General features: G+C 44.1%; 1 protein-coding gene and 1 long non-coding RNA gene across 4 annotated transcripts; one reads left to right on the forward strand and one right to left on the reverse strand.

Annotated features, from left to right (window-relative positions):
- Positions 1 to 14,661: 14,661 nt before the first annotated feature.
- Positions 14,662 to 19,256, reverse strand: LOC136477545 (uncharacterized). Its single transcript, XM_066475747.1, has 4 exons — positions 18,915 to 19,256; positions 18,206 to 18,434; positions 18,028 to 18,111; positions 14,662 to 15,890 (listed from the first exon to the last, which is right to left on the reverse strand). Exons 2-4 carry the CDS (start codon positions 18,384 to 18,386, stop codon positions 15,130 to 15,132), a joined length of 1,026 nt encoding a protein of 341 aa, XP_066331844.1. The 5' UTR covers positions 18,387 to 18,434; positions 18,915 to 19,256; the 3' UTR covers positions 14,662 to 15,129.
- Positions 19,257 to 19,476: 220 nt separating this feature from the next.
- Positions 19,477 to 22,705, forward strand: LOC136477546 (uncharacterized). 3 transcript variants are annotated; one of them, XR_010764041.1, is made up of 6 exons: positions 19,479 to 19,896; positions 19,996 to 20,415; positions 20,740 to 20,908; positions 21,096 to 21,152; positions 21,256 to 21,684; positions 22,332 to 22,705. It is a non-coding gene; the product is annotated as an uncharacterized lncRNA (long non-coding RNA). The 3 variants fall into 3 exon arrangements; XR_010764042.1 differs by having other exon boundaries at positions 19,477 to 19,896; positions 20,844 to 21,152; XR_010764040.1 differs by having other exon boundaries at positions 19,478 to 19,896; positions 20,740 to 21,152.
- The last annotated feature ends 3,095 nt before the right edge of the window (positions 22,706 to 25,800 follow it).

Here is a 25,800-nt window from a genome sequence, read left to right on the forward strand (position 1 = left end):
CTCATGGCAAAAGGGGAGAAGGTACATACTACACCCGTTTCCTCTAGTGATGAGTATGATAGTTGTGATGATAACATAGAAGAAATTGAAGCAACCATGATAAAGAAATTTGGTAAAAAGGCCTTCACTAAAATAAAATTGCTAATGAAGAAATTAGAGAAGAGGGATAGATGCTTAGAGTTGCAAGGAGATATAATTACTCAAGAGAGAGAGAAAAACCTTGCACTTGAAGCATCTGTCACCAAGGAAAAGATGAAGGTTGAGAAGTTAATCGTTGAATTGTCTTTAGCCAATGACTCAATTGGGAAATTGACTAAGGAACATTCCTCGGTTAATGATCAAATAGCTAGTCTTAAGAATGAAAAGAGTATAGCTCAAGAAAGCCTCACAAGCTTGGAAGAAAAATATCAAAATCTTGAGCTAAACTATAGTACTCTTTGGGCTAGCACTTCAACTTCTCTTAAGGCAATCGAAGACTCTAATGTCTCCACTAGTGATGGTTGTAAAAGATGTTATAAAATTGATGTGAATGCATATACAACTAATCTTGTTGAGTTAGAGAAGAAAGACAAGGAGATTCATAGGTTGGAGATGATTTTGAAGAATGGGTGCAAGTGTCAAGAGCAATCCAACAAGACTATATACAAGTCATCAAGGCACCCATCAATCAAGGAAGGCATTGGCTACAATAAGTATGATAGAAAGGCAAATGGAAGGAACATGATCAATGGTGTGCCTTGTGTGAAGTTCAACAAGGGTGTTGCTCTTGATGAGCTAATATGCAAGGCCAACAACAAGGTCTACATTCCAAAGATCCAACCTACAAATACCAAGACAATCAAGACAAAGCAATCCGATGTCCTCAAGCCACAAGCACCACTTCCACAGTGCTATGCTAGTGACTATATGTGTTGTTGGGGCAAGGATGGCAAGATTGTGGTTAAGTATGTTGGTGCCCAAAAGAGAAAAGAAATTATGAGGAGTGTTTGGGTGCCCAAGTTTTATGTGACTAACCCCCTAGGACCCAAATCTTTTTGGGTACCTAAAACAAAAGCTTAATTTGTCCTTGTAGGAATATTCCTCTGGTGGAACAAGTTGGGTGTTGGATAGTGGATGCACCAATCATATGACCAGAGAGAAGGACATGTTCACATCATTCCAACCAAGTCATGATCAAAGTGGAAATATTGTGTTTGGTGACAATGGAAAAGGTGAAGTACTCGGTTTGGGTAAAATTGCAATATCAAATGATAATTCCATTTCCAATGTCTTGTGAATTCATTGAGATACAATTTGTTGTCCGTTTCACAACTTTGTGAGATGAGTTACAATTGTCTCTTTATGGATAAGGGTGTGGAAGTCTATAGAAGGAAGGATTCCTCTATTGTATTTATGGGTCATTTAAAGGGGAAACTCTATCTAGTTGATTTCACATCAAATAGAGTAAATCCCGAGACTTGTTTAATGGCAAAATCTAGCATGGGTTGGTTATGGCATCGTCGACTTGCCCATGTTGGGATGAGGAACTTGGCCAAACTTCAAAAAGGAGAACACATCCTTGGACTAACAAATGTTTCTTTTGAGAAAGATAGGATTTGTAGCGCATGCCAAGCAGGAAAACAAGTTGGAGCTAAACATCCCGTCAAGAATGTTGTGACAACCGAAAGACCATTGGAGTTGCTTCACATGGCATATTTGGACCCGTTGCATATATAAGCATTGGTGGTAACAAATATGGCTTTGTAATTGTTGATAATTATTCTCGTTTCACTTGGGTATTCTTTTTGTGTGAAAAGAGTGAAGTCCAAGGTATCTTCAAGAAGTTTGCAAGAAGAGCCCAAAATGAGTTTGATGTCAAAATCAAGAGAGTTAGAAGTGACAACGGGACGGAGTTCAAGAACACCAACATTGAAGAGTTTCTTGATGAAGAAGGAATGAAGCATGAGTTTTTGGTTCCATACACTCCACAACAAAATGGTGTTGTGGAGAGGAAGAACCGAACGCTCATAGAAGCCACAAGAGCAATGTTGGATGAGTACAAGACTCCAACCAACTATTGGGCAGAAGCGGTCAACACGCCATGTCATGCCATCAACCGCTTATATCTTCACAAGAAAAGAGAAAAGACCGCCTGCGAACTTCTAACCGGTAAAAAGCCTAAGGTGCACTATTTTAGAGTTTTTGGATCCAAGTGTTTCATACTTAACAAGAAATCCAAAAGTTATAAGTTTGCACCAAAGGTTGATGAAGGTTTCATGCTTGGTTATGGTACTAACGAACATGGATATCGTGTTTTCAATAAAACCACCGGTTTGATTGAAATCGCGGTAGATGTGACTTTTGATGAAACCGACGACTCTCAAAAAGAGCAAGTTAATGTTGAGAATGTAGGTAAAGAAGAAGCTCCGCATGAAGCAATTAAGAAGCTTGCTATTGGTGAAGTAAAGCCCGTTGAAGACGAAGACGAAGACCATGTTATGCATGATGATCTTGATCCAGCCATTCATCATGTTTCATCAAATGAACATGGTGAAGCTTCCGCAATAAGAGATAGTCAAGATGGGAGATCAAAAGGAGCACAAGGTCATTCTCATGAAGATGGTGTCAACAATGAGCGAGCTCAACCACAACTCAACATTGAAGAAAGAAGTGAAGTCAACTCTCCACAAGCTCATGATTGTGATCTTCCAATCGATCATGACCGTGATGATGATGATGATGGCCCTATCCAAAGATCAACTCAAGTGCCACATCCTAGAGTGCATCAATCCATTCAACGGGATCATCCCGTTGATAACATATTGGGGAGCATTCGACAAGGGGTAACTACACATTTTCGTTTAGCAAGTTTTTGGGAATATTACTCATTTGTTTCTCCTTTGGAACCTCGTAGGGTGGAAGAGGCACTTGATGATCTAGATTGGATGATAGCCATGCAAGAGGAGTTGAATAACTTCACTCGGAATGAAGTCTGGTCCTTGGTGGAAAGGCCTAAGCAAAATGTGATTGGAACCAAGTGGATCTTCCGCAACAAGCAAGATGAGCATGGCGTGGTAACAAGGAACAAGGCAAGGTTGGTGGCTTAAGGATTCACTCAAATTGAAGGCTTGAATTTTGGGGAGACCTATGCACCAGTGGCTAGGCTAGAATCAATTCGCATTCTACTTGCCTATGCCACCCATCATGATTTCAAGTTATATCAAATGGACGTGAAGAGTGCATTTCTCAATGGCCCCCTATCCGAGTTGGTGTATGTAGAGCAACCACCGGGCTTTGAAGACCCCAAGTATCCAAACCACGTCTACAAGCTCGACAAGGCGCTCTATGGGCTCAAACAAGCCCCTAGAGCTTGGTATGATTGTTTAAAGGATTTCCTACTCAAACAAGGTTTTGAGATAGGAAAGGCCGATGCTACTTTGTTTACTCGCAAAGTCAATAATGATATCTTTATTTGCCAAATATATGTCGATGACATAATATTTGGTAGTACTAATGTGGCTTTTTGTGAGGAATTTAGTAGGATTATGACAAATAGGTTTGAGATATCCATGATGGGAGAGTTGAAGTTCTTTCTTGGATTTCAAATCAAGCAACTCAAGGATGGCACGTTCATAAGTCAAACCAAGTACACCAATGACATGTTGAGCAAGTTTAACTTGGACAAGGCCAAGCCCATCAAGACACCCATGCCAACCAATGGGCATTTTGATCTTGATCAAGGAGGAAAGGACGTCGATCAAAAGGTATATCGCTCCATGATAGGATCACTCCTTTACCTTTGTGCATCTAGGCCCGATATTATGCTTAGTGTGTGCATGTGTGTAAGATTTCAAGCTAATCCGAAAGAATGTCATTTGATGGCCGTTAAGAGAATTTTTCAATATTTAGTACACACTCCTAATCTTGGCTTGTGGTATCCTAAGGGCTCCACTTTTGAGTTACTTGGCTATTCCGATTTGGATTATGCCGCTTGCAAAGTAACCTGAAAGAGTACTACCAGAACTTGCCAATTTATTGGTCATTCCTTGGTGTCTTGGAGCTCTAAGAAGCAAAATTCCGTTACTTTGTCCACCGCCAAAGCCGAGTATGTGGCGGCCAGCGCCTGCTGTGCCCAACTACTTTGGATGAAGCAAACACTAAAGGACTTTGGATGTGAGTTAACCAAGATTCCACTTTTGTGTGACAACGAGAGTGCCATTAAGTTGGCAAACAACCTTGTAAACCACTCTCGAATAAAGCACATAGACATCCGGCATCATTTTTTGAGAGACCACAAAGCCAAAGGAGATATCGCCATTCACCATGTGAGCACCGAAAAACAATTAGCCGATATCTTCACAAAGCCCCTAGATGAGTCAAGATTTTGTGCTTTGAGGAGTGAACTAAATATCATTGATTCTCGTAACGTGGCTTGATCCCTTGCACACACATTTTGTTTGATCTAGTTAGGATAAAAGAATTGTGAAAACATTGTGTGCCACTTTCAAAATCTATTTTGTAATCTTCATGAGTGACTATTGTTTTGTATTGGATGAATGAAATCTAGTCACATGTGAAAATGTTAGTGTCCAACATATTTTTGCCCCACATGGTAGAGTGAGTGCAGGTTAAGGTGTTTTTCTGTTTCCCTACGTCAGAAGTCCCGACGGCCGGAAGTCCCGGCTCGCGCCAGAACTCCCGACCGCCAGAAGTCCTGGCGTTCGCCGGGAGTTCCGACGCAAATCTACGTTTTTGACCGCGCTCGTTCATTGCCCGATTCCTTTTTACCCGGCCCGGTCACTTATCCACTCGGTTATCTCCCTCCTGTCACCCTCATTCCATCTCCACGCGCCGTCACCCTCATTCCATCTCCACGCGCCACCGCCCATCGCTCCTCCTCGCACCGCCGCCCTCGCTCCTCCTCGCACCGCCACCATCACTCCTCCTCGCCCACCCTGCCCCACCCCCCCTTCTCTAGAGCCCTTTCTGGTAGTCCTGACCGCCCCTACTCTATTCCACCACCCTGTGCCCTAGTGTTTCCTAGGATCGGTTGTGATCTTGACGTTGGTGTGGAGGAGATTCCATTGGTGGAGGAGATTGCGCTTGTGGATTGTTTCATAGCCTGCGTTTTCGTTCTTCTTTGTCTCCTCCATTCTTGATCCAAGGTACTACCGTGGCGTCGAACCCTAACTTCAATGTACCTTGTGTTTTGACTCCATTCTTCTTCTCTCTCTACTCCTCTATCTTCCTTGCTTGAATGAGTGTTGGGATTTGAAGCCCCATGAATGGGATGGTCACCGTGTGCGCTAGAAGTCCCGGTGATCGTCGGTAGTTCCAACCATCGGAACTCTCGACGTAAGCCAGAACTCCCAGCTGTCGGAAGTCCTAACTTTGGCCAGGACTACTGACCCTATGGTGACCACTCCATTCCTGTTTCTTCACTTCTCGATGCTCATTCGTGTCTCCTTGTATTGTTTCTCAGTTCCACTTGGTGTTCTTTGCAGTCATGGAAGGTGGTGGCAGTCCCTCGCGTCATAGGGAAAAGCGTTCCAAGAAGACTCAAGATCGTGCCGCTGTTCCCAAGCCACCTGGCCGCACCAAGGTGTCATATTCACATGGTGGTGCTGGTGGTTCCCGTGCTACCCGTGGCCATCATGACCAAGGGTCATTGACTACCGTTCTGCCTCCTGCTCTGGCCTTTGTTGGGGATATGCTAATTGTAGATGAAGCAGAGGAAGCTCTTGAACATGCCAGACGCACCATTGCTACTCCACTAATTCACACCCCGACTCATGGTCCAACGGGTGTCTCAGCTTGTTTCGTTCATCGGTGTGTCGCCGATCATGCGGGAGCCCACCATGGCTCCCAATCCTACTGGTGGCTGGACTCCTCTTCTAGTGGATTATCGTCATCGGGTTAAGGACATTAGGTACAATCAGAATAGGAACCTTTATGCTGAGGACGAGAAGGACCTACGACTTGAGTATTGTTTCTGGCATCCCTTTCATTATGACTTTTATGATTCCATTCTTTATCGAAAGTTCTTGAAGAAGAAGGAGCCACCGGTCCTACAGATGAAGTGCATTGATGCATACTCTCTTGGCAAGTACAAGGAACCCGAGTTGGAGCAGATGGTTCGGGATATCAACTCAATGGGGTTGTCTTACCTGTTAGAGTTTAGGAAGCATTGGAACAATGAGCTAATCTATTAGTTTTATGCTTCTTATCATCATGAGAGAGACCCCACCGGTGTTGTTGACATTATTCATTGGACAACTGAAGGCAAGCATTATAAAGTGGACTTCATCACTTTCTCTTGCCTTCTTGGTTTGAGTCACAACGACCGCATTGCTACTGAGTTGACTAAGTATGAGGATCTCAATATGGAGGAGTACCAACACATGTATCTTGATGGACACAAGGCTGATGGACAGACAGTGTTTCTAAAGCCCTACTATTATGTTCTAAACAACATCTTGCGATAGATCTTGTATCTGAAGGTCGGTGACTCCACCTACCTTCGTGATGATTCACAGAAGGTGCTTTAGTGCTTTGGCGATGAATTTTAGAAGTTTTCCATCAGCCGCTATATTTGGAACAAGATACATGATGCTACTAAGGATCCAGTAAAGCATCTTCCCTTGCACCGTACATTATGCATGTCATTGAGCAAGTATCTGGCATCCGTTTTCCCTATGACACTCAGCAAAAGCTCCTCAAGATATCCAACAAAACCTCCATCCTTGCTGCAAGAGAACTAAAGGAAAAAGCTGAGGCAGCCACAGCGAGAGGGAAAGGTGTCTCGGGTTCTCGCTCTCGCCGTGGTGCTTCCACTACTGCTGCTTGCTCTTCTAGTGCCGAGCCCCTCTCCTCATCTTCCTCTAGAAAGAAGCCCAACAAGTTCAAGTTCCTAATGACATACATGTTTGGACAATGTTGTGCTAGTGCTCAACGTGAGCACGATATGCAAGAGAGGCTATATCAGTTGGAACAACAAGCAGGCATTGTATCTTCTCCTCCGCCGCCATTTGTGCCTCCCCGTGATCCGTTGGCTTTGTATGATGAGGCTTGTGCGGCGTACGAAGATGATGTGACTTCTCACCCGCATGGCAAAGGGAAGGTGACTGAGGATGATGAGGAATACATAGGAGAGGATGATGATGAAGACAACGATGGTGGTGACGATGATGACCAAGATGAGGATGATGACTCCGATGATGAGTAGCAACTTATTCACGCGGCCTACCCCTTTTGGCACTTGTTGACAAAGGGGGAGTATTAGGCTTTGATTTCCCTTGTAATAAGTTAGTTGGTCTTATGGTTTCGGAACTTTAAAACCTTTAGCGTGTATGAACTATGTCGTGTGGTGGCAACCGTGTGATAGACATCTATCTATTTATATGTGTGCGATGGATGATTGTAGGATAAGTAATGTTTTAATCTATCTTATTTGCTTGTGCTTATCTCTACTTGTCATGATGAATGCTTTTTGTATGGCCATGTATTGCTTCAAGTTTCTACTTTGAAATCTTGGCCATCATATTATCTCTTACTTGTGTGAAATAATATGTCATATTGCATTTCTTTTCATGTCTATATACTTGTTCACACACACTTGTTGCACCCCACGGATTACAAAATTTAGGGGGAGCTTTTGTCTTGAGGTATGCAAATCATGTATAAGTGATTCTAGTTGATATTCAAATTCATGCATACATCAAGGGGGAGCTCTTCATAAATTTTGGGGTTCAAAATCTTTAAATTCTTTCATTCTTATAAAAGCCTAAGTTGGTTGTCATCAATTACCAAAAAGGGGAGATTGAAAGTGCATTTGACCCCTATGTGGGTTTTGGTGTATTGATGACATCCAAATTAGGGACTAATGTGATCTAAATGAGATATGCCGTAGCTATTAGTCCCGTGAAAGAATCAAAGAGTTGATAAAGATGAAATGGTATCTCTCAATTCTTGAAGTTGTAAGGGCGGAAGAACTCAAAACGATCTTCGAAGGTTTTAATTTTGATTTTGAGTTTAGGATCCACCGCACTATAAAGAGGGGTGTAAATTTAGTTGGTCTGAGGAAGATAGAGTGCTCAAGCATTTAAATAAAATCAAAAGGGAGACACTCTAGCATTTCACGAACACATAGAATATTTTTTCTGTGTCTATGGACGTCGGAAGTCCCGACGTATGTCGAAACTCCCGACGGTCAGAAGTCTCGTCCTAAGCCGGGAGTCCCGTCCTAAGCCTTGCTTCTGACTAGCTGGCTGTCTATGCTCGTCGAAAGTCCCGACAATCGTCGGAAGTCCCAATGTTTGTCAGGAGTTCCGACACTGACTTGCACCCGCAGACTTCTGACCCGTTGTGAACAGTGTTTTCTGTTAATGTCGAAAGTCCCAAGATCTGCGTCGGGACTCCCGACATAGATCTGAACGGTTAGATTTTTACTTGGAGTATAAATACTCCTCTCTTCACTTCTAACCGTTACGGACTCATTTACTGCTGACCCACTTCGTGCTCAATAGCTCCCAAGCAACTAAAGCTCCCCTCTCCTTCCCCCTTAGCTCCAATCTTCGATTCCCTTAGGGTTTTGAGTGAAAGGAGAGTGGATTAAGTGAGAGCATCACTTTGGAAAGCTTGAGCACTTGATTTCTTCGTCAAGCTGGTTGTTTTTGCGTCTATTACTCTTGGGGCTTTGCCCCTAGCCAGCTAGGCGTTGCCCAAGAGCTTCCATCTTATGGAAGAGCCTTGGGAAGTTTGTATCACCCTTCGATTTCTTAGTAGAAAGCTCAAGTGACCTTTGTGGTCGCTTTGAGAGAGGCAAGGAGGTGAAAAAGACTCCGACCTTGGTGGTTACCTCAACAACCAGGACGTAGGAGCTCCTTTGTGGGGTTGTCGAACCTCGGGATAAATTCTTGTGTCCCGCGTGCTTGTTGTTGTTGTGACTGCTTGAAATTACTTATATGTGTTTGTCTCTTTGTCTCCAAAATCTCCATTTTAGGGTTTGGACTCGATCTACGGTTTGAAGGCATTACGGCATCAAGGGAGTGACCCAACATCTTCACCAAACCACTAGGAAGTGAGGTTGTAAGATTATTTATCCTCAAAGTTAAATTTAACACTGCTTTTATAGTTCACGTAGGCGTCGGAACTGCTGACATTTGCGTCAGAACTTCTAACAATGTCGGGAGTTCTGACCCAAAGTCGGGACTTCCGACAGTGGCTGACAGATTTGAACTTAGCATTTGCAGTAAATTTTAGATACGCCTATTCACCCCCCCTCTAGGCATTGTTAGATCCTTTCAGGCTCCTTAGCAACATTTTATTCTTTCTACATGCACATGGGCTCTGCAGTTAATGGGCTAGTTAGGGCTGGAGACTCAGCTACACACTAACAGGACGAGCGATTTATATTAAATATAAACACATCTTCATAATAATACTAAGTGTTCACACCAACTGATCGTCGAGCTGCATATGCTATTTCATCACCATTGTTGATTCTTCTTCGGAGTTCATATATTTTACATCATGTACTACCCGTTCTATATATTTGTATTGCAGGATCATCGTCTAGGTGGTCGGACCACCTGGTGCTCGGACTTTTCCACCGATCAACTGGTTGGACCGCTAGGTTCATGGACTTCGTCGCTGACCAGTGGATCGAACTGTTCGCTGGTCACTTCTACTCAATGCTCACTTCGCCGCCAACCAGTTGACTGGACTGTTCATCGCTCGTGCTTCATCATCAGCTACGTTGGGGGCTTACCAGCTAAGCTGGGAACTTCTTGGCGTTCGGATTATTCGTCGCTTCATTATCAGCTACGCTAGGGACTCCTCGGTGTTTGGATTCTTCGTGCAAGTGTCTCTAGCTAAGCTGGGGACTCCCTTGGTGGTCGAACCACCTATCAGACGGACTTCACCACTAACCAACTGGTCGGACTACTCGGCGCTCACCCCTGCTCGGCGCTCACCCCTACTCGACGCTCACTCCTGCTCAACGACCAGTTGGTTGGACTGCTCATCGCATGGGCTTCATCGCCAGCTACGCTGGGGACTCCTCGGTGCTCAGATTCTTCGTGCAAGCATCGCCAGCTAAGATGGAGACTCCCTTGGTGGTCGAATCTTGCTACGTCTCATCGGTGTGCTATCAAGCTGCTCCATGCTATTCGGATCAGGGTGATGATCTTGGGCAGCAAGTCTGGGTCTTGATACGCGCATGTTAGATGACGTTGGTAAGCTTTCAGACTTCTTTTCTTTGACCCTGCTATAAGATTCATTATTCATCTTCCTACAGGCTCGGAGACTAAGTGGCTACACTTCAACTGATGATGAATATAGTGCTTATTTCTTGATTTACCCTCCTTATTAACGGAGTCTAAGTGGCTACACTTCTCCTACGTGGAAGAATTTTTAAATTTTATCTTGAGCCCCTTATGTCCTTTTAGCAAGCCTTACTTGGCTAAGTCGGAGGTCTTCTAACCAGTTAAACTAGTCGGTATTGACTTTCACCGTCCAGGTCACCAGTTAAACTGGTCGGCTTCGATTTTCATCGCCCAAGTCACCAGTTAAACTGGTCGGCTTCAACTTCCACTGTTCGGATCACCGGTTAAACTGATCGGCTTTACGTTAAAGTGCTCGGACTTGTTCGAGACAGCGTTGCTCAAAGGATATAAGGCGTTCGGGGACTAGCTATGGGGGATATACCCCTCGGTATCCATAAAACAAGACATGGGCCGCACCATCAGAGGTGGCCCAACCCGCAAGATCAAGATGTGCACCGCAAGGCTACAATAAGACATTGTATAATACCAAATAGGATACTTTCCTTATAACCCTACCCCTTCAGAGCATATAAGGAGGGACAGGGGTTTCCTAGTCGACATCCCCATACAGATCCTAGGCCTAGTCTAAGGCATCTGGACAAGCAATATCATACGAGGCCAATACAATTCAACAGACCACAGGAGTAGGGTATTACATCGTGCTGACGGTCCGAACATGTCTAACTCTTGTGTCTCTGTTATCTTCTTGTTCTCGATTACACGCATCTCTGCCGATTAATCTACCTTCGTGGGAAACCCCTCGGAGGACTGCCGACGATATTCTGTCGACACATATGTTGCAATGTATTTATTTGGATATTGCATATGTTTCACACATATGTTGCAAGTGTGGTATCTGGATGTTGCATATATTTTTGTAATACCTTTTTAATTGTTTTAGATTTTTTTTCAAATGTTTCAGACGCTTGTTTCAAGTGCTTTATGTGTCTTCAGACGTATGTTGTAAATGTTCCATTTAGACGTTTTAAAAGTATATCGGATGTTACACATTGCAATGGCATCGGTGGCTAGCGGACAGCAACCTGCCGCAGGGCTTCGGCTCCTTCCTCGCGCGGCGCACCTCGCCCTCTCCTCTCCCTCCCCTCCCTTCCCTTCTCTCCCCTTCCCTCAAGCAGTTTGAGCGTGATGCCCGCGGATGTGGTGGCTCGACGAGCGCATGGGAGGTGGTGGCCCCGGTTGGGCTAACGGCGGACGCGATGCTCGAGTGGTGGCCCCGCAGCAAGCTGAGGTTCGTGCCATCCATGCGTACCTCGAGAAACAGAGCAGTCGTGGGCGTTCCTTCGAACGTCCGAGCGCTAGTCCTGCCGTATTCGGAGACCGAGCGAGCCGAAATTTCGAGGCAAGCCGAGCGGAGCGATAACAACGATAGCGTTTGGTATTTTTTTAGCCTAGAAAATAATAAATTGATTTATAGATATTGATATAGATAGACTATATATATACAAAGAAGATAGAGATTCTCTCTTTCTATATATGGCTTCTCCCCTCTTTTCTAGTAGTAACACTATGCATGTGTCTCCGGTCCACGTACGCCTTGCGGGCAAGATTATGCCATGGCCATGCTTACCGAAGTCGTGCACTTTTGCGGCCTTGTGATCGTGCTTATATTAACGACTTGGCATTGTTCCTGGATCTGACAGGCTGAAATCTCTTGTTTGGAGAACGAACTGTACAGTAATACTGTGCGTGCATCGCGGTTTCGTCGTTTGCAGCTGCCGGGAATTGTACGCCTATTTATGGAATCGTAGAGGCGCAGAGCAAAGATGCGGGATAGAATTTGTCCGCTAAAAATGGTGTTGACCAACTTAAATAGAGTGTGCGGTTAGCGGGTTATTAGGTGTACATGTGGTTTGCGATACTGCCAAATCAGACCGGTATAACTTTTTGCTACATATAGGAGTACGACAATAACTAAGTGTACATATGTGTGAGAAAAAAAAAAACTTACCTATTCGATCGGGAAATGGCGGTCATCTGTGACGCTTCGATTAACAGTCGTCTGAAGTCCTACAACATCGTCAGTTCATCACGTCGATATTGTTATCGTGAGCGGTTAAGTGCTTGCCGCCTAATCCAGCAGCCGGTAGCTTGACACGCACGAACACATAGTGACGTTCATTGCGTCGGACGCCATTGCAACCTTTGATCCAACCTTCTTCATTGGTAGTCCGCCAATGCCTTAGCCACTGGTATCACCGTCCCCGAACCCCCAACCCTAACCAGCTCGCTGGAGTTGGGATAAAGGACTAGGAACGCTTATCATGTGAGCCAACCAAAGATTGAGTGCTAGACAGCTCAAACACCTGAACGTGCATTAGCTGTGTTTATTATAAAGTGAAACAATATGCATTATTTTTTTTTTTAAAAAAAAACAGAGCATAGAGAGTGGAAACACAATGTGCATGCAAATTCATGTCAACCGCACTTTGCATCTGCCCCATCGTTTATTCGTTCCCACCGAACGGATTAGTGGAGTCATTTATGAGACGTCCCTATAAACCGGTCGACTCTGATTAGCATCATTGGGTGACTAGACACAGTATTCCATCATGATTCACGAGTCTCTTTTATCAGCGGTAGGAGTCATGATGACACATAATCTTATACTGCACGTTAGCGTCAGCCGTCACCTGCTAAGCCGGTGCTCTCACTGCGGAGCAAGCGTCTAGCAGCTCAGAGCCTGTATCTGCTTCCAAGGTGAGGTCTTTGTTATGCAGCGTATGAGCTTCGTCACTGGTCTATCAACGCCAAGCGTGTTGGGACAGAAGGCCTATGAGGGGCTCTTCGACGCTAAGTTGACTGTGTCCAACATCGAATCACTGGATGCTCTCTTCGCGGACGGCGGGAAAGGCTCGTGCAGACAGCAACGGAGACGCAAGGCCACCTCTTAGGTTGCACCATTGTGCTTATATCTGTTGCATACCATTTGTGTAATATAAAAATTTGAATTCGCTTGCTAGGACGGTCCAGCCTCCGTCTCTCCTAGGGCGCTCGATAGAAGCGCGTTGTTGGTATGGTTAAACTCTTTTACCTTAATTAAAATGATGCGTAAATTTTTTGTGTATTAAGGGGAAAAAACGTTAGTGCTAGCCTACAAACTTCATATTCATGCTGAGCAACGACACTTCAAAGCTCATAAAGTTCTCAAGAATAGGCTGCTCAACTAATTAATCGATTAAATGGGACCATGCATATATCTTTTCCTCTGTTGTGTTGAGAAGAAAATTAAAAAAAAATCATCTTCCTTGTCCTCTGCGACAGAGTCAGAGATCCAGTTGTATATCCACTTCACTTCAGCTTGCACCAACATAATAAGATATGCTTCTTTAATAAGCTAGAGCTAGATTATATGTAGGGGTGAAAACGGTACGGATATTTTCTGACAGACCAGATCCGTTTAGAGGGGTTCAGATCTGTCTGTATCCGAGTCCGGATATTCAACATCCGATACCGTATCCGTATCCGAATACTCAAATCACATATTTATGATGTCGATATCCAATCGTATCCTATCCGGCATGGTTGAAACTATCCATATTCGAATCCAAAATCCGGACAGAAATATGAAAACAAATGTAATATCAGTGTTATCCGTCCGTATCCGATCCGTTTTCATCCATAGTTATATGATCCGGCCTGTCTTATTATATATGAGCAGAATATTAAAACTGACCCAGACAAGGCTTACGATGCCGGATTCAGCTCACTTGATTTGCATCATGTGGCTCTAGACTTTAGGTTTCCTGGAAAGAATAATTCCTATTACTGTTCTATTGACATTTGAGTGATTTTATTACCTCTAATATACTATGTACTGTACCTAACAGTGCCAAAAGCTGCTCTAAAAGTGTACGGCACAGGACAGGTGTACAGTATATAGATTAGAATAATTAGAATAATTCTTTAAATTTTAGTGACTGATAATTTGATACACCATCTGAAAGATATGTACTCTAGCCTCTAGGATTCACAGCTTGGCTCAAACTAACCCTTCGCTTTCACTAGGGACAACAGAGGGATCACACTACCAAGAATGTGTCATGTGACACATCTATTTGACCAAACTTAAAGTACACTGTTCATTCTAGTATACTCCTGCGTACGATCTCAGATTTGCATGAGCGAAAGCAAGAGGTGCAAATTTTTTTGCATGAGCTGGTGACTGAGGCAGCCTAAAGCAAGAACACTGCATGTTACCCATAGCCCAATCACATGCATTATGTTCTGCAGCTGCTCACATCCCAATAACTATCAGATGAGCAATGGCATACACCGTCCGAACTCTCTTTTCATCCAGAAGGAATCACAAACAAGGGCAATGCCATAGTTCTAGAAATGCCATCCGAACATTCCAAAGATCACTGAAAACAGAACTGCCCTGAAATAGGAGGCAGAGGCACACTACAGATTTTTTCTCTTGAAATCTGAGAACCTGTACACCAACTTGAGTATGAAGTTCAATTGAGTTACCCTAGGGCTACAAGCCTAGCAACGGACAAAAAGAAACCCTCTGTAAACTTTGAGCAACCAAGGGCCAGATATTGAAAAAGGAAGAAAGCAAACAAACCTAACATTTATGACAGCCAAGAAAGAAACAAATTAACCTAACATTATGCAAAGTTCCCCTCTAAAAAGGAAAAGAGAAGCATTCCACAAAGATCCTAGCATAGTGTTTGGCATGAGTGACCATTATGCCCAGAGCTTCTCCTGCAATCCTCACTGAAGCGGGACCCCCTCTGCTGCTCATGGGACATGGCAACATTATGCTTAGATTCAATCTTCTAAAAAGCACCACACATAGATCCTACAAGATGTTTGGCACTTGTGCTGAGAGCTTTTCCTGCAGCTCCCTGATCTTTGAGCACAGTTCCACCTTCTGTTCCTTGTAGCTCTGAAGCACAAAGTCCTTTCCCTCTATGACTTCCTTCAGTTCAACAACCTCTTTCTTGAGCATCTCCACCCTCTCTACTTCTCCCTTCCTCTTCTCAATGCTAACACAATGCAGGTCAGCATCATCAACACTACCATCAGCATAGCCGTTGGAATGCCCATTTGCGGCATCTGACTGCCAATGTCCAGCTTGCAAAGGTTTCTCATGAGAAAGTGCTTCTGCGACACAATGATCTGCAATAATCTTCCTTAGATGTTGAATCTCTCGTTCGGATTCAAACAGATCACGGTTGGCAGCATCCAATTGAGACTGCAGATTGGTGGACTGTGTCACCTGAATGTTAAGAGAGTTCTTAAGATCAGCAATCTGAGTTTGCATCTCCATGATCATCTCATCACGTTTCTTGAGGTGCTGTCTTAGCTTCTGTATGACCTCTCTTTTGCTATAAATGTCAGATCCTGATTCTGAAACACAGGGAGAGCCAGAACTGTTTGAGTACTGAAATGGCCTCCGAGGATCTTCAAGCCGATCAGGTGAGGATATCCACATAACACCGCTGTTCTCTTTGCTTGATTCTGGCGTGGGTATCTTGACAAGTGGAAGTGAGGATTCAACTGATTTGGGCACAGGACTTGCAGGTGCTTGCTTGACTTCCACTCCACCATTTGCAAGCCCTGCACATGGTAATAGGAATTAGTAATAACAATTTTTAGGAAGAACTTTCATGCCACCAACAAAATAAATAATAATGAACTAGTGTAAAATCCAACCCAAGAACTAAATTTATTAATTCAGTTCAATCAGCATAGTGAAAGCAACAGCCAGAAACAATGAAATTATCAGTGTCTCTAAATGCTAAACTCGTATCCCAAGCTGGAAATTTGGTAGAATGCCATAATCATTAAGTCAGACTATTACTTTGTGGATATGTACGACTCTTATGCATGCAAACACCGGAGACCTGCAATGCAATTGTCCAACCCACCAAAAATGTCCTATCCAACCCCCCCCCCCCCCCCCCACACACACACACACCGCCCGCCCGGACCCTTGTAGCACACAGACAGCAGAAGATGTACATCTCCTGTAAACGTATCAGATATGCATACACAGCAGCTACATATAAAAAGAAGAGAACATATATGTGGGCAGAGATGTATTGGCCTGCTTCGGAGATGTAGCCCAACACAGTTCATTCCCCTTGCACACATCCCCTGACTTACCCTAACCTCCAGTCCACCCCACCGCAACATGCACATGGCACACACGATTCCATGAGGCCGCAACCTCTAGAACCTGCTGCCAGCAAGGCAGCAGTGAGACAGCGATGCACGGCCCCCCATGCCCTCCCATGTGCCACAGTGCCGCACAATGGCCCTGGGAGCTAATCGGGCGCACAGGCCACATAGTCAGCAGCGACTGGCAATGAATTTGTTCCCTCTCCCATATTCCATTTTTTTCCTATATACCTTCACCCATAGTCAATTTTGGTAGGTCTTATTTCTTTCTCTTTCAGATCTAGTGTTCGTTTGCTTAACTTTTCCAATCCAGAAATGGCAGCAACAACTAGTGCCATTGCAGCTCCTCAAAGCTCAATAAACATCAGGGCTCCATTGTTAGCCCATGTCATCATTATTACTCCCTCTGTTCCTAATTATAATTCATTCCAACTTTCTTGGAGAGTCAAAGCATCTTAAGTTTGACTAAAATTATAGAGAGAATTACAAAAATTTATGACATCAAATAGGTATACTATGAAAATATTATTAATGAAGAATCTAATGATAATTAGTTGATATCATAAATGTTATTGTTTTATTATATAAATTTGGTCAAACTTGAGATGCTTTGACTCTCCTAGAAAGTTGGAATGAATTGTAATTTTGGACGGAGGGAGTATTTTTTTAAAAAATATACTAAAATGCATCTACGTATACATGTCCTTGCTACATAGGTTCCCCCTATTGCATTAATGAAAGAAACTACAAAACTCCATCAGATAACTTCAAGGTTAGAGGACAGCGACAAAGGGCATTTTGTTTACAAGTTAACACAGAGCCAAACATATAACACAGGTCTAAAACTTGCATTCTAAAATTTTATTCTAGCACTAATTTAATGCATGCTGAAAATTATGAGAGAACTCTCGAAAAGAGAGAATTCCTTATTTGACACTGGGAAAATGAGTCGTTCCTTTCTTGGCCCTGAAATTTTCTTCGTTCCCTATTTGACACTCACTTCAACTTTCGTTCCTAATTTGACACTGCCATCAAATCCGTTAGCTAACGGTGTTAACTGGCCGTTAAAAAGACGTTTTTGCCCCTAGAAAAAAAACGGCGAAGCAAATTTGAGAGGAAAAAAAACCTGTGCCCGCCTCTGATGCATGCGCCCAGCTAAAAAAAAAGGCGCAGGTTTTTTTTTCCTCTCAAATTTGCTTCGCCGCTTTTTTTCTAGGGGCAAAAACGTCTTTTTAACGGCTAGTTAACACCGTTAGCTAACGGATTTGACGGCAGTGTCAAATTAGGAACGAAAGTTGAAGTGAGTGTCAAATAGGGAACGAAGAAAATTTCAGGGCCAAAAAAGGAACGACTCATTTTCCCAGTGTCAAATAAGGAATTCTCTCGAAAATTATTCCAATCCCTACAAATTAAAAGGTCCACCAAGAAGCAGGAAACAACCAATAGTGCAGGTTAGCCCCCAAGCATGGCAGATCTGTATTCTAGCACTAAATTCAGTGCGATATAAACTACAATGTTCACAAATAAGTGAGTAACAGGAAACAGAACAGAGCAAAAGTTACAGATAAAGCACCTGACATACAGTAGTAGCAGCCAGTTTGGTCACCGAACCGGTAGAGATCTGAGTGCAGCTCACATGCTTCAGGCCTTCTCTTAGCTGCAATTTTGCACAGTAAGCAGCCAGTGTACAAAGAATACGGAGACAAGATCAAGATTGCAACTGCAGATAGGGGCCTGAGATAACATAAGACCTTTGGAAGTATTATTTTGCTGCTTCCCGTCGAACAACTGCTTTAGTTTGCACCCAATCTTGACTGAAAGCGTGCTAAGCAAAACCCCGCCAGCAACAAGAACCCAGTTTGGCCCTTCTCCTTGGACCTGATTACCTCTCCCAGATTTCTGTAAGCTCCTACTCGTCCTAGTCTTCATCATACCAACAACCAATTTCTTCAGCCGAGTCTACAAAGATGGTACCTTAACCTGCAGAAATGAACCACAACCACCATATTGGTGAAGGGGAAAAAATAGTTTCACCTAATAACCACAAGGACCTAACAAGATTCTGAAGTGAAGGAAACTAAATCATATGGCATTAATGAATGCGCAGGAAGAATGCAGATTCATCTCGCTGTGGAAGAAGAACCATGAAAGCTAAAAACACGGCAGTCTATCAATTTCTCCAACCGTACGTCTAAGAAATGGGAAAGGTCACAGCACCGTTTCATAAACCTTCAAGAAAGCCTCCCCTAGGGTCTGCGGATTTAGGTTTCCCATTAAGGCTAATAGTCTAGGATCCCATTCAGCCCCATTCAGGCTCATTACCCGATGTCGACAACCATGACAGCAAGTAAAGTATCCACTCTGATAAAGGAATCAACCTAGGTCTTTTCCTTTTACAAGGGAATCGATCAACTAAAGATGCATCCATAACCACCGACACTCGTCTCAAAATTTTCTCACCTGTTGAGCCCCTCCTCCCTCCTCTCGGAGTGCCATGCCAGGAGGCACAGGGTGGTGCCGGATTCAGTTGCACCCGGACGCAGACGATTGGAGGCGGTATTCGGCGAGCCCCCGAATTCAGCGGAGGCGGCTGCGACTGGGGCTGCGGCGCCGTCGCCAGTCGTAGAGCGGCAGCGCGGTCGCAGACTGCTCGGTTGCTCTGACGGCGCAGGTGGCGGCGAGGAGAGCAGATGGGAGTCGAAGCAGATGCGAGATTTTGTGGAACTTGATGGCTTCCCACTTTGCCCCCTTCTTCTTTGCCTTTTCTTTTCTTTTTGAGTTTTTTTTTCCTTTATTTAAGTTCCTTCTTTTCTCCTTTGGCCAATGGGACGACGGAAAAAGCACGGTAAACACCGTAGGTGGCGGTTGGACGGTTGGTTCATCTACTACCCCTATAATACAGTTAGAATAAATTTACAGCCACACAATAAATGTCTGCTCCACAGTCATGACCTATGTTACATCCACACCCATGAATACACCCAGAAAATATAACAACATCAAAACAGATGCACCAGATTATCTCTTAGCCATTCTCTCTCATTACTCGTCCAAATCCGACTGCTCATATTTAGTGTGTCTGCCCTCCATCGTCCTCCCGCGGACCTCCCACGCGCATGAGGCGGACGTCCATTGGCCCCTTCGTATGCCGCCACCGACGCCGACGGCATTGGAGAAGAAGTAGCGGGCGAGGATATGATGCGGCGGCCAGAATGTCGGGGCGGCCTCGATCTGCCACTGCGCTGCTTGGATGAAGGCCGAGCGCCGCCTCCAGGCCTGCGCCGCCGCCTCTAGGCCCGCGCCGCCGCCGCCGAGGGGGACGAGGCTGCCTCCCTCCATGCGCGCCTCGCCGACGCCGCCGCATCCTGCCTGCGCCGCACAACAGCGGGCCTAATGGACCATGCATCCAACAACTGACCAGTGGAGGAGATGGACTTCGACGGTTGGACCCTCTCCCCTCCGATGACGGCGATGCGCCGCCTCGTCCCCTCTTTCACCCCGCTCCTTCCCCTAACCCTATCGTTCTGCTCTTCGTCGACAGCGGCTTGGATGAGGACAGGATGTTCGAGTCCAAGCTCGTGGTGAAGGAGCCGCACCATAAGGGGTGCATGAGCAGAGGGCTGGCAGTGGCGAGGGCCCTGCAGCTGCTGGAACTGAAGCCTAAGGGGAAAGGGCACGCAGATCGAGTTGGCGATGGTGGAGGTGTTCCAGGCGATGGTAGCCTTCCAATTCTAGACAAAGCATTTGTAGCACCGGATGGTGAAGCCGAGAGTGAAGACGAGGATTGAAGAAGAACAACAAAGAAGTCAAGACAGAGGAGGCAGGCAGTGGAGTGCTGAATTGATGTCACTCAAGGTATCATGGACTCGCTATTGCTCATGATCCTGGCTTGAATCTGTCAGCTCAGAGGCTATCGCCAAATCACTGTTACCAACAGTGAGTGAAGGTCTGATTTTCATAGGTATATTATGGGTGGTTTACTTCCTCTAACAATGCATTATGGTTTTGCAAAAGGTGACGAGTATTAGGACAACTAAAATATGGTCTATTCTGTTGTAATTCTATTGGCTCAGAATATGGCTGCAAACCTACCTATTGTAGAGGTTGTATAAGTTATAACACTCTGAAGCATTACGAACAGTTCAAGGTACATGATAGGTGTTGATTATTATGTTCACCTCAAACGAGAGTGGCACGGTCACAATTCTTTTCTTGTTAGTTTCATATTAGGACCATAGTTTAATTTAAAACAATGAAATTCAAGGAATTTCCATTTCTGTTATAGCGCCACCGCAGTTGGGCAGGGTCGTGAAACGGCAAGCGGCTGGCTCTGGTGCCTTGTGCCGATCTTGGTCCACATGGCCTCACGCACGGATGTTGTTCCTACAGAGCTCATCGCAGCAGCCACTCCTCATTGGAACGCATGATTTGATCTTTGAAAGCTACGGCAATAGGTACTACATACTCCCCTTTCCTGAATGCTAAGCAACGTGATTTGATCTCTGAAAGCTACATGATTGGAGAAACTGGAAGTAACATAGATTAGAGGGACCATGGGATATAGCAATGTGTGGATGCGAATAAAAATATCTGATTGAATGGTATGTGGTGCATGCCCGGCACTGACGCCACCTGCTCCAGCGCCGAGATGGAGATGTTGAGGATCTTGATGAACTGTTAGAAAATGAAGGCTATCCTGTGAGTTAATTCTATTTTGTGTAATTGGATTTTTAATAGGTTTTCCCTCAGGGGATTCGCTGACTTACTGTAAAAATCTTCCCTCTTCATTGTTTGTTTGCAGAAAGTTGAAGATCCACTTCAAAAAGGCACTAACTTCTATAATCAAGGTTCCATCCTTGAGGAGGATCCAGAGTACCATCTTATTGTTGACTGCAATGCTTTATCAGTAGAATATTTTTTTCAGCCTTTATCAGTAGAATATTAAGAATGAAAACTAACAAGAAAGGCACTAACTTCAATAATCAAGGTTCCATCCTTGAGGAGGATCCAGAGTACCAGCTTATTGTTGACTGCGGAATGGGGTACATTGTATCCAACCTTTCCGTAGTTGTTAGCAGTGTTGTTGCCTCCAAACTGGATTTCTATTTTGGAGTTTTGATAGTGCATGGTATGTGCTCTGAATTTGAGACTGGATTTCTGTTTGAAGTGCATCACTGATATTCACATGCCTAATCAACTGTCAGGACAAGTACTTGCTTCAATGTCAGAGGTACAAATTTGTGTCCAGGATCTGATGGCTTTTATTTTTTTTATTGTGTACGCATTTTTAGATACTGTCGGACATGCATATTTATATCAGTTAAGTTTGTCCTTAATGTGTCCCGTAATGTTAGCACGGGCAATATACTCATTGCCTCTTCTTTTATTTTCATACGTAAATCCATTTTTTTCTTGATGATCTGTATAGTGAGAATGTGCAATAGAAAATTAAAGAAGAGGCAACGAGTACATATGAATTTCTAGAATGGATTTACATGTGCTTAGGATGTGCTGCTGGAGAACCTTAAGAAGTGGGCTGCAATTCTGTCTGTTGGGTAGATAACTTAGCATTGACAATAGCAACTCAACAAGATCAATCTTTTAGGAAATTTACTTGCCACGTTCGACCTGGATCGCTCGGTCATGAAAATGGCGATGCTAGCACAAATGAATGTGATGTAGCCTTCTATATGCTTTTTTTAAAGGGTATGGATTTTTTTTATGTGCAATATGCCTTCTGTATGAATTTTTTGCTGTTCAGAAACATGTGAACCGTATTTATTTCTCAAGCATTTTCATAGTCACTTTCCATAATATTTTGCTCTTTTATGAAGTCAAGGCCTCATGTCATGATCTGTCACGATATCTGTTTTGCAGATACCATAAATTCATGGAATATCTGCGTCGTGAAAACCAGCAACAAAGCCTCCCCTACCGGATGCCCTAGAGCCTCCCACGACAACCATGGTAGTCGCGAAATGGGGGGGTATGATCTCTGTCAGTTATAAACACATTGAAGATGATGGCTATGCTGCAAATTATCTGACAGATAACATCCTTTGAAGAGTAGACTACGCCATGCTGACAAGTGTTGAATGGGATGACCTTCCTGATCGTATAATGACCTTGTCACTAGGCTACTGAGAATGATTTGTGAATGAATGGAAAAGTTTGCTCAATGATATTAGGCTCTGGGGATGATGACAAATCATTTGATATGGAGAAAGTTAGAAAGTTTCGGGTGCAACAAACATTTTTTGTCTTCAGCAAGGTTTGATTTTTTTTTTGTGTGTTTGAAGAGATTTAAGTCAATTTCACTAAAAAGGAATTTCTGATCAAGTGTTTATTTGAATGGTGCGTGTTGAGTGCTAAATGATAACCAACTAAGTTGTAAATGCTAAGTCTTATACAGCAAAGAGCAAACTGTCGTTTGGTTGTTTTAATATGCATGTTTCCATGTTTCCGTAGCGTTAGCACGGGCACTGTACTAGTGCGAATTAGGGGCTGGGATGAGGAGATAAGAGATGAGATAGGTTTTAATCCATGTTTCGATTTTGGGATAGGGAAATGACACTGCCATCTCCTTTTGACCCCAATGTTTACAAAATAGTCTAATCAAATCTAGTCACCATGGCATCAATAAGCCTAACTAATCCTGACTAATTAGAATTGATCTTGACTAATCGTAATGTATAACCGATCCTGACTAATCACAACTAGTCAAACAACTTAATAACCTTGATAACCTAGACCCCACAGGAGAGGTGGGTTTCAAACTTTGATGAGCTATGATTCCAACGGTTCTCGTAGAACGACAAGGAATGGAGATCTTGTCCTAGGTACGAACGAGGGTATATCATTTCAACTATTAGTGTTTAAAATACAAAGAATTCCATCTATTCTATACATGATAGATGTAGACATCGATATAAAATCTTATCTACGGGTATTAATACTGGTATAAAATTTTACTTATTAGGCAATTCATGGCGGGAGATATTTACTCCACCCATACCTTGGTGCTGTGGGATGATTTCATTCTTGTTTTCTTATGGAATGACTCCAACCGTCCGCCCGTGGGTCCTGACCTGCGCCAACGACAACCCACGCCCCTCACACCATGCCTCGGGCACCTCCCACCCCGCATACCTCCGCACAATCATGGACGGAAGAGCAATGACGTGCACAAGGGACCGCCACGTCCGATCGATTTGTGGGGACGAGGATGTCCCTAAATCTCCCTAGTCGACCCTCAACCAAACACAGTCTAAACTTGGATTGAGCCATCACATCCCCAATCATCCCTCAAAAACCAAACACATAATTACTAACCCATTGCCATCCGTAGTACTTGCTAATTTGTGATGCCATTGCGGAGCCTCAAGTGAAGAGACCATTCATGTAATTGTAACGTCCCGCCTCTCCGAGATCGGGCTCGCTTACATCTGACAGCTTCTCTAGGATATAGACTGCCCTCACAGACCAACACATGTCTTTTCTACGCACTTTGTCCTCACTCGTGCGCACCCGGGAAGAACTTCTCGGTCGGTCACCCATCGCTCCAGGCCAAACACGCTTAACCTCGGAGTTATTTACAGATGGGCTTTCGGAAAAGAAGTTGCAACTTATTGGTATGAGTATCCTATTAATCCTGTTAAGCCCTGGGCCAGGATGTTACATCCTCACCCCCTTAAGAGATCGACGTCCTCGTCGATCAATCCCAAGCCAGGAGCGTCCTCTCTTGGCCACGTCCGTGTGTCCAGAGCCAGCGCATGTGCCATGCTGTGTGACCACGCCGGATCCACACCAGCCATGCGCACCATGCCTGCGCAACTGCGACACACGCGTCCGTGAAACCACGAGAGTCGGCTCTGATACCATTCTGTAACGTCCCGCCTCTCCAAGGCCGGGCCCGCTTACATCTGGTAGCTTCTCTAGGATATAGACTGCCCTCACAGACCAACATAGGTCTTTTCTGCGCACTTTATCCTCACTCGTGCGCACCCGAGAAGAACTTCCCGGTCGGTCACCCATCGCTCTAGGCCAAGCACGCTTAACCTCGGAGTTATTTGCAGATGGGCTTCCGGAAAAGAAGTTGCAACTTATTGGTATGAGTATCCTATTAATCCTGTTAAGCCCTGGGCCGGGATGTTACATCAGAGCCTTAACAGGATTAATAGGATACTCATACCAATAAGTTGCAACTTCTTTTCTAGAAGCCCATCTGTAAATAACTCCGAGGTTAAGCGTGCTTGGCCTGGAATAGAACCAACCAATTATACGAAATTAAGTAAGAAAATTATCCGCCAGAGCAGACGATTTAGCAAACTTAAGCCCGTATAACCCGGTAGTCCATGAAATCATGAAGGATTTCAAACCAACTTCTATTCCAGCCAAGACCGTAATAAGTTTAGCGGTCACCATCATATATTACATAAAAGTTCACAATCTCAGATACATCAGAGTTTCAACATAGTTATTACAAAACAAGTTCGAATAAAAGTAGCGGAAGCTATTTGTTCAAACCACACACACACTCACGCGGAGTTCAAATATAGTGTCAGCGAATGATCATCTCCAACAAAAGCATCAGATGAGACGTAAGGAATGACCATGCCCATGGTCCTAAGCATCACCCATCGTAGGATACAGGCAGTTGATACAGTAGCCATAATACATCTGCCCATCTGCAACAAGTGGGAATAAAACCCTGAGTACGAGAAGGTACTTAGCTAGACTTACCCGATATAACCAAAAATAAGTGACACCAAGGATTATGAAGGGCTTTATAGTAGGGTAACTGACTCATTTACAAAAGAAGCATTTTTAGCCTTTCAAGAACCTTCCTAAAAGCATTATTATCAATTTAATTATTATTAACCTATCGACTAGATTTGCACCTATACTAGAGCAAACATGTGATTAAGCAGATAATGATAACCAATGATCATTAAACAACTTCCATACTGTCATATTCACTATAACTATCCAAGTGTTCCATAAACATTTACTACGATGAAGTAACTCAAGTCAAGTGCTCACTATCCAGGAGCGATGGCAATTCGAATCGATTCCTAACCAGCTGATGATTTATTCCTTACACAAACCTCACTCACCCGCTAAAGTGAGATATTGATCACCAAGTCAACTATCTAAGAATCTCGAGTTTGCTAGGAACCACATGTACCCGGGGGCCGACCGACTGCACTTTGGTCTTATCATCTCGCCCCCGTGTCCTACCACACCTGCTTCGGCACAGTGCGTTGCGGGTAATCTACTCGGCCCGAATAATCTCCTAGCTTCGCGGTCGGAAGGTACTTTATTCGGCCAGCTAAATGTAAGGCAT

Source organism: Miscanthus floridulus, chromosome 8, assembly GCF_019320115.1.
Source record: "Miscanthus floridulus cultivar M001 chromosome 8, ASM1932011v1, whole genome shotgun sequence".
Taxonomy (NCBI): Eukaryota; Viridiplantae; Streptophyta; class Magnoliopsida; order Poales; family Poaceae; genus Miscanthus; species Miscanthus floridulus.